Here is a 9864-nt window from a genome sequence, read left to right on the forward strand (position 1 = left end):
GAACTAAATATATATCCTCGCCAATTATCCATTAATGTCCATTGCAACTGGAAGCTCTACACATAATGCTACTTGCAGAGACGCCAGATCTGAGAATTACTGATCAAGATCTGAAATCGATTGACAAATTGACATGAAATCCTTGAACGAAGAAGGAAAAAAGGGTAAATTGAATAAACAGATTACTAAAGAATTCATGTAACAAGTGATCCATCTCTGGACACAGATTAATACAAGTACCAAGTACAATTTATTTCTTGTTTCGTCTTTCCAAGGATGGAAATCAAATAATACCCAATATACTATACCGAAATCATTACCATGTCCATAACAGAATGCATTAACAGCAGCAAATCACCTGGTTCTCCATCAGTTCATGGAATTCGCGATCTGGGGCTTCGACCTATGTAACAAAAGCAATCAATCCCTATGTAATAAACCCTTGCACCAAAAAAGGCCAGATCGAAAACCTAAGAATAGCGCTTGCCATTGACAGGATCTTGTCCGTGAAGCTGTCCATCATCAAAATTCTGAGCATAATTGAAAGAATCGTAAGTAAAACCCTCATGTCTGACAGGTCCTCTGTGTACAAACTTCCTGAAATGTGCCCTAATCTTACAAAACGCCTGATTCAAACAAGATCTACGATCTCCCAACATAAGATCTTCTTCATCACAGATCGAAATCTTTCGGCAGAGGATGTTCTTCTTCCTAGTGATCCATCCCCAACCCCACTCCACCCATTTCTTCAGCGACGCCGAATCTGATCCCGTTAAAGGCATGCTCTGGCTCCTCTGAAACGGCCATGAAGAATTCCCGCCAGATCTGAGAGAATTTCCATCAGATCTGGCGCTGTAACTCTTGCTGAATGATGAAATCCTCTTCCTCAAGCTCCCCTGTGATGAAGCGGTCTGATCTTGAGCACTAATGGGCAGATTCCACTGCTTTTCTCCTCCCAAGCTCCACATTCTCTTGGCAGGAAGGATTTCACAAAGAGCATTCATTGCCCTCGCCATGAATGCACCAAGGATTTCACTGAACTTCCAGTCAGATTCACAACTTTATTCCGGATGGCCTGCAGAGTACAATGCAGTCAATGAGAAGATTTAGGGTGTTTTGAGAAATATAGGAAGTGCGGGAGAGAAGAAGAGAGCATATATGTCGGTGCAACAGCAACGCACAGGCTGGTTTATTGAGTAGGTTCCAAACAATTCTCCACTCAATCATTTTTTTTCATTGGATGCTAATTTACACTTTTTTTTGTCGTCATCACAGCTGTTGGACAGGCTCTTCTTATTTGTATTTGCTTGACATGTGACTCAACAAGACTGCACTCCTACACTACAAAATAGTAATTTCTATGTGTTGGAGAATTAAAAGGCCAAGTCTTCTAGGAAACATTTCGCTCACATTTCTTTAGATAGTTAATTAATTATGTGTTTTAAGGGAAACTAAAAGGTCAAGTCTAGGAAATATTTTAAATTGGTTGACATTTCTTTAAATAGTTAATTATGTGTTTTAAGGAAAAATAAAAGGTAAAGTCTAGGAAATATTTTAAGCATTTCTTTAAATTGTTTTATACCATTTAGTCATTAGGATATACTATAGTATCGATGGTTGAATGTTGTATGGAAGTTTTGACTTCTTATCAATGATGATCATAGTAAGAAGGAAATTTGAGTTATGCAACATCGAGTAATTGATGTCATGGTGCATCTTGCTAGTTAGATAGTTATTTCCCACTTTATAATTTTATAAAAACTTAGTTTGTGGGCATGTGTAGTAATAACTTATATATGTTCTCTTCTTACAATGAAATAGTTTAATTGGTTGTCCTGCCTTAATATGGCATTGTTTACAGTTCTATGAGAACCTAGCTTAGTGGAGAGAGGGTCTTATAGTGGAACACACAAAATTTTATGAGATATTTCATATCATTCTCAATCTTATACATCTACTTACTTGTCAAGTCCTATATCAAAACAATTGGTTTCGAACCCCATGATCATATGTAATGACACATCAACATTTTTTTTGCTAAGGCATCCAAAATGGTCTAAAAAAACTAAGATCACAGTTGTGCTTATTGGTACATTAATGTGGAATCACATTATTGGTTGTATAAAACCTAGTTTATGGGTATTTGTAGTAATGATTTATATATATTATTGTATCCTAATGAAACATTTTAATTTGTTGTCTTGCCTTAATATAGCCTCATGTATGGTTGTATGAAAACCTTGTTTAGTTGAGAGAGTCTTATAGTAGAACATCCAAAATTCTATGTGCACATTTCATATCATTCTTAATCTTGTACAACTCGTTACTTGGAAAGTCTCATTTTGAAAAAAATTGGTTTCAAGTCTCACCTATCATATATAATGGCGCATCATCATTTTTTTTCTAAGGCATCTAAGATGGTTTTAAAAATACAAGATCATAGTTGTGCACTAAGTCATTGTGCTTATTGGTACACTAATATGGAATCACATAATTGTTTTTTTAGATTTGTCATTTCTTTTTGGGAATAAGTATTGATGTGACACTTTTTGTGCTCCAATAAAGGACTAAGTATGCCCAAGTACTATGCCTATTATTGGACCACTACCGACTCTTCTTTTATAATGATTTATACCTTATACCTATATACTTAATTTTATTTTAATTAACTTTTTGTTATGAGTAGGTTTGAAGAGATTCTATATTTGTTTACAATAGAAATCAAGAAACATAATTGAAGCTAGTTAATAGTAAGATTATAGTCTAGTTACTTAATTCCATCTACTGCCACACAAAATAGTCATACAAAGGAAAATAAATGGAAATGCCTAGCAAAATAAAGGAGTAATTCTCTGTATAATATTAGGGTCTTGCCTAGTAGATTACTCACCTAAACGTGTTTAATATAGAATGAAATTTCTTTTAGGAAGATGTGTCTTCTTCCTTTAAATGATAGTCTAGGGCACACCATTTCTCAAATTCTCAAATTAGGGGGGGACAGAGGAGGATAATTTTTTATTGAAGTCATGACCTATATAACAATAAGCTACTTTGTAATTCATCAAACATAACATTACTTATTATAAATTAAATCTATGCAATTAATTCCTTTAAAAAAGAAAGAAAGCAAGAGCAAAGTTGTTATATTTTTATCAAATAACATTTCACTTTTGTAGAAAGAACATCATAAGAACTCAAAATTTATATACTTTCATCACTATCTCGACTATTAGTTATAAGAAAACAAGTACAAGAACAAGTATAGAAGTTTATATGATATCTAATAAAGAGGGGGAACATCATCAAGCTACTTTAGCTCCAACCCAAAACCAAATGGTTCCTCACACATCCTCCAATTGAAGAATGGCCCTTCCAAACTTAAGGGTGTTACAATCGATGAAACTACTATCATTTGAGCTTAGTGTTTAGGCCCTACACTACTCTAGTTGATCACACTTTAGGTAAATCCCTATCCAATATGACCTCACTAACTCATAGGTGTAGTTGTGCTTATAAATTGGTGCATAAAAATCTCCACCTTGGCCAATGTTTTCATAGTTGCAAGTGCTAAAGAGCACATCAATAATGTTCACCAGCCTATTTGGCTAGAAAAACAATTTAGGATTTGTTATCCTAGCAATCTAGCTTTTTTTGGATGCTAACTGCATCTTGACAAGGATTTAGAGATCATTGACCACTTGACTTTGTGTTAATTAGTTACTTTATAGACTAAACTTTGAACCATTTTGTTGCGTTATGAATATAGAAAACTACAATCTAATAATATGATCATGTCATTTTTAATGAACTTTAGTTGTTATGCAAGTTTCTTAAGACACCTTCTACATAAACTTGTGCTTGCATACTTGCACTCCCATATATGCATACATGTGTCTCTCGTATAACACCCCACCAGGTGACCCAAAGAAATTAACCTAAAGTTTCACTAAGTTTGTCAAACATTTTTTTTTGAAAGATAATAAACAATAAGAGATAAATAGTAGAAGCAATTACTCACATACATTTATCAATTGAATATGAAATATATCTAATCAAATTCAATAACCAAGTACCACTAATCATAAGACATAATCATCAAACTGGCCTACAAGAATTTGGCAATACAATCTGAAAAGTCAACTAGGGGTAGGCATTACATCTTTTATAAGAGCTTTTTATTGTATAAATCACATCACATTAGGGGAAATGACCCAATAGTCACTCAGGCTAACTTCGTGCATCTACAGTTCCTAATCCATATGTTGAAATTTGTCAATTTTTCGATGAACCTTTGTAAGTGAGTAAAGAGCTTAAAGCTAATCTTTCGACTTTCTTGAATTTACAGAGATCTCTATAGAACTTGTAGAGTGTGAGGTCATCTAAAAGTGTCATTTTAAAATATTTGCCCAAAAGCCACCACTAAAACTCCCCAATATCTACTCACCCAAAAATTGTACTTTTTGCACAAATGAACCAATCAACAACCAAGAAAACTAAAAAATGATCAAGTATTAGTTCATGTGTGATCAACTATTAGTACATGCACGATCATTTTTTGGGCTTTTTATGAGTAGTAATTGTGGGGAAGGGTAGCGGTAAGTGGAGGATTGGACATGGCTGCATTGCTTACATGGACAACAATGGGCTCATTTTCCCTATCAATTTTTTCATATTAGGTTTAAAATAATCATTGATCTAAGTTGATAAATGGCATAAGGACAAGATCTCTCTACATTTTTTCCTTGCCAAGTAGGTTAGTAAAAGTACTAAACAAGATAAGTGTTCAAAGGCTATTAAGAAACATAGATAAACTCCACTTTTGATTCTCTTAGTTAAGTGTATGATAAGAAGAATGTTGTTCCTAATTAAAAATGTTATTTATAGATGAAAACTCTTGAAATAGCTTAAATTCTTACTAAACAATATTCGACTTAGAACAAAAAGTTGAATTATAGTCTCTTCTACTTCCTAGCATTGTAAATTTGATTAAGTTCACTAGCTATCAAAAAAATCTCTAACACGAAGTTCAACATCTTTTGCACTTGCACTTTTTCTTGTACACCAAATGTTTAAATCAATGCCCACAAACCCTCTTCTCACCAAGTTAAAGTACAATCTTGACTAGTTTAAGTCTCATTTATATTAGAAAGGTTATATTATGTTTAATGGGTAAATTCAAACCCGTGTTCTTGCCTTCGGTCTCTTAGACCCTTCGTAGAGTGTATTAGATTTGTTTAAAGCATATGAATTAAGCATTCTAATACAATCAATTGCACCAATATTTATTCCCTTTAATTAAAGAAAAATATGTGAATATTATTAGACTCTTTAAAGGCTCATATGAAAGGTGCAATCAATTATAATCTAGTTAATTTAAATAGTCCTATGATTGGATTTTTCATAACATTCCTAGTTGACTTGTATGGTGACATGCTAGATTGCATTTGGTTATCTTCTTAAAAGTTTCTCAAGAATTAGATGAATTTGGTCAAATTGTGATTTCAATTACGTTATAAATATATTTTATATACAAGGCACATTACATGTGCTCATGAATGTGTGAAACCTACAAGAACACTATTTTTTTTCCGCTTACATGGAGGTATCCCCACGACCTAAGCCCAGTGATGACCAGCAGCTGATGTGAGCTAGGCAAAACTAGTCCTCCATGGGTGAAGAGCAACACACAAGCCACTCTCACTGAATAGACAATAGACACCGTGCACCCTAAGGGTCTGAAATAGACAATAGACATATTTTCAAATCTTCCAGAATATATCACAGATAACTTATTTCTCATGTATTTTTAAATGCTAAGCACAAGTAGTTATTATTACAATGTACACAAGTAATAACATTATTATTACAACGAACTTTCTCTCATTGAGTTTACGTATTCTTGGTCTCTATTGTTGATGGTTTCTTCAATGGAAGAAGACGATATATGTGTTTATTAATCCGATTATATTATACATTCCCAAAAGTAAGGTTCGATCAAGTGATTACTTGGTCTCTATTGAGATCATAACAGATTTATGTCATCAAATATGCTGATGGTGCTCCACAAACTAGCTATTCAACCATCATAAAAGTATTCTTTTGAATATTAGAAACTATTTGTTACCAATGACTCAGCACTAGATGATGATCTCATTTTCATTGTGAAGGAAAGTGTGGCAGCATGTATTCTTTGTAATGTTTCTAAAGATAGTAAAATACTTGTTGTACTCATGTTTATTTCCTTGTGTTGATTGCCTTCTAAAAATTGTTACAATTAGTTAACCCAACTTATCGGGAACTTCAAAACTTTTTATGGTTCAAATGGGGTAGTAGAAAGGTAATACCCATCTCTTCCCAACAACATTTCATTCAACCTAAAGATAAGGGAGGACTTGAAATCCTTGACTCATATACACAAGGAATCCACCTAACTACTAAATGGATAATCAAAACTTTGGATGGAGATGTTAGAAATAGGGAACATTGAGAGGGGGGCACGGGGGAAGGTGAATTATTATTTTACAAAATTTTGTCGCTAACTAGATATTATTTATTACTTTGAACCACACATAAGAAAGTAAACAAGTAATGTTAAATAGTAAAAGTAACCATGCATAAAGAGTACTCCTAACACCATATTTTGTTAACTAGGGAAACCCTGGCCAAGGGAAATCACCAGTGGGGATAATACCCACTAGATGATGTACTAATATAAATATTCCTTGTTAGAGGATGGACCCTATTAGGAGTCTATAAATGCATCCAGTACATAGGAGTCCCTATTAAGAGACTTTGAATCCTTGTTAGGAGATTCCAACCCTGTTAGGAGTTGTAGTATAATGGATGCAAGAAGAGCTCACTGCCCAAACATGCACTTCCAATTACAAGAAGAGCTCACTGCCCAAACAAGCAATTAATCCTCAAGTGTATAGATGATGTACCTTCTTTCTAGTTGATCTCTAACCTTATCTCAATCTCGAATCACAAAATCAGGTTCTCAAAAACTTTGCTTTATAAGATACAAAAAATTCGCATTTATATTCTCTTTCAAATCACTTGCACATGATTTTGCAAGATGTCTTTGCATAAATACCATGCCTTTTCAAAAATTGTTGTTGGGTTTTCTAGGACAACAATATACTTTTCAAACTTAGAGTAAACATGTAGGATGTCAGTCCTAATTGGTCAAGTAATTATTTTGTAAACAAAATAATTCTTTTACCTTTCATTCTTTTGTTCTATAAATCTTACATAACTCTTTTCTATATTGTTTGTACTGATGCCCAAGGTTATACACATCATCATCAACATGTATATTGTTTCCATCTAACCTATCTCTCACAAATAACATCATATAAATAAGTTATACATCAAAATAATACACTGATGTAAACCAGTTTCATACTTAGATAATTTTTTGAGTACCAAAAGCTAAGTGGACCTTTACTTCTAAGGTTTTCTACAACATGTACATCATGTGTTGCCATCAATGAAAACAATTACATCACTACATATGACCAATTGTCAACAATCTCCCCCTTTGGCATTGATGGCAACAAAGTAAGGAAAATTGGTTAAGTAACAAAAACTTTATCAAAACTTACGATACTTATCATCTATTACATATACTTCATATTAAAAATGCTCCCTCTTTCAATATGATTACTACATACATAAATTAATACAATTTTCTTCCACAACTTCTCCCCCTTTGACATCAATGACAAAGGTTGGAATGTCCAAAAATTGTCAAAAAGTATTGTTTGTCTATTGTCAATTTTTTTTCAAAAACTGTCTAAATTTCTGTCTTACTGCCTCAAGATGCTATTATCTTCATAGAATCATCAAAGTCTTCCTTCAAACTATTCATACCTTTCTCCCATGTGTCCTTTGCTACTTCAGCAGTAGTGAGCATTGTACATAAGGAATATGATGCAATCTCATCTGCATTGAGGTCGAAGTATGTAAAATTGGAATAAGTGTCCTTTGCTTTGACACATTCCTTCAACTGTCTCTCAATGATTGATATTTTTAGAGAAATCGATTCTCTGAATTCTGATAGTCTTCTCAGAACTTGCTCTTTTTCAAGTTGCAATTTCCTGATGTCTATGTGAACACTAACAACTTGTCCTTCAAATAAGTGTCCTTTGTGTTGACACATTCCTTCAACTATCTCTCAACGAATGATATCTTTAGAGAAATAGATTCTTTGAATTTTGATAGTCTTCTTAGGACTTGCTCTTTTTCAAGTTGCAATTTCCTGATGCCTATGTGAACACTAACAACTTGTCCTTCAAACTCATCAACTCTGCAAGAGGGTTGTTGAATCTGACTAGTTAGAGCTTCTAGCTCACTTAGCTTCCCTTGAATCTTACTATCTAAATCTTTGGTCAACTTATGAGATAAAGTACATTTGATGTATAGTACCTTGCCAACTTGTTGACATCTTCAAAATTCCTTGATACAAGTATCAAGACTCAACAAATCATTCTGAATGTTTTGACAAACAGTGCTAGAAAGATTAGCATTGTGTGAAATTTGAGCCTTAGACTCAGCAACACTCAACAAATTTGTAAACTCATCATCAAATGATTTTACAAATGCTTGAGTTCTATGTTCAAGGTCCGCTTCTATATGTTTTGATGTGAGGGTGTTGTGTAATTTGTTCGTCAACTCCATTAATGCTCTCTGTAGACTCTTGACTATTCTGTTCTTCTCAATTAACCTGTTCAAAGATGAGATCAAAAAATATGTTTCTTCTTTGTTGCCTTCTTTGATTTTCTCTCTTCTTCTTCCTTATCCTCTCTTTTTGTTCTTTCTTTTCTTTCTCTTTATTTTCTGCTTCTTTCTTTTCTTCTTCCAACTTCTTCTCTTTTTCTTGTTCTCTCCTCTTTTATTCTTCTTTCTGTTTCTTCTTCTCTTCAAAAAATTTCAGCTTGGCTTCTTCAATATTCTTCTTTTCTTCTTTTAACTATCTTTTCTCTTCTTCAATCAATCTAAATTGATCCTGAATATCTTTGGAATGGGGCTCAAGTTGATCAAAACTTAGGAAAGGATCATCATCAATATTAATTATAACACTTGTTTGATCAAGTGGCATAGTATCACCACTTATTGATACTTCCAAAGTTTTCTTTGTAGTGGTAGGAGTTGCCTCTACCACAATCATCATTTTATTGATAGCTGCAACAATTTCACTTATTATATTTTTATCACCACCCATAACTAGAATTGGCCTTATTTTGTTCCATAGATAGGGTGTTATTTACCTATCAATTTCTTTATTTCTTCTTTATCTTCAATCTTGCACATAGTTCTTATCATTGATTTTTGAAGTTCCATATCTTCTTCCTGAATTGGTGCCTTCTTTGCTATAAGTCTATCATAGACTTTCTAATTGACAAAACCTTTAATGTCTTTGAATTTCAAATTGTTAGTAATCATAAATCTCACAGTAGAGATATCAATCTATTCTTTCTCAATGTCAGTTTACAAATCATAGAACTTATTCATCTGCAAAAAGTTTCCTTCATTAAGTGAAACCTTGTTTTACTTGTTGACTACTTGGAAACAATAACCTTCTCTAACTATTTGTCTTCTTATTCTTCTTCTTCACTGGAATTTTCAATTGTCAACAATGTCTTCTTTCTTTACTTTGGTCTAGTATCTTGCTACTTAACTCTCTTTCACTTCCTTTTAGATCCACTTGGTTGCTTAGCTGATACAACAACATACGGGATGCTCTATTCTGAAGGAGTTTCTGCAATGGATACACTGGATGCTTGGCCAATTGACATAGGTGTCACATGCATTACACCTTGTTCACTGGTTTGTTACAGTACGAAGATTGTTTGTATAACTGCT

At 33.4% G+C, this 9864-nt stretch overlaps 1 protein-coding gene across 1 annotated transcript; it reads right to left on the bottom strand.

The window, feature by feature from the left end:
- LOC149543479 (uncharacterized) lies at window positions 1-1337 on the bottom strand. Its single transcript, XM_089798283.1, has one exon. The coding sequence runs from the start codon at window positions 1014-1016 to the stop codon at window positions 471-473; it is 546 nt and encodes a 181-aa protein (XP_089654409.1). The 5' UTR covers window positions 1017-1337; the 3' UTR covers window positions 1-470.
- Between the last annotated feature and the right edge of the window lie 8527 nt (window positions 1338-9864).

This window comes from Cupressus sempervirens, chromosome 8 (assembly GCF_028749045.1).
Source record: "Cupressus sempervirens isolate cs-2001-9-10 chromosome 8, ASM2874904v1, whole genome shotgun sequence".
Taxonomy (NCBI): domain Eukaryota; kingdom Viridiplantae; phylum Streptophyta; class Pinopsida; order Cupressales; family Cupressaceae; genus Cupressus; species Cupressus sempervirens.

Excerpts from the sequence above, each read along its gene's own strand:
- LOC149543479 (XM_089798283.1), bottom strand. The coding sequence starts at position 1,016 with ATGGCGAGGGCAATGAATGCTCTTTGTGAAATCCTTCCTGCCAAGAGA.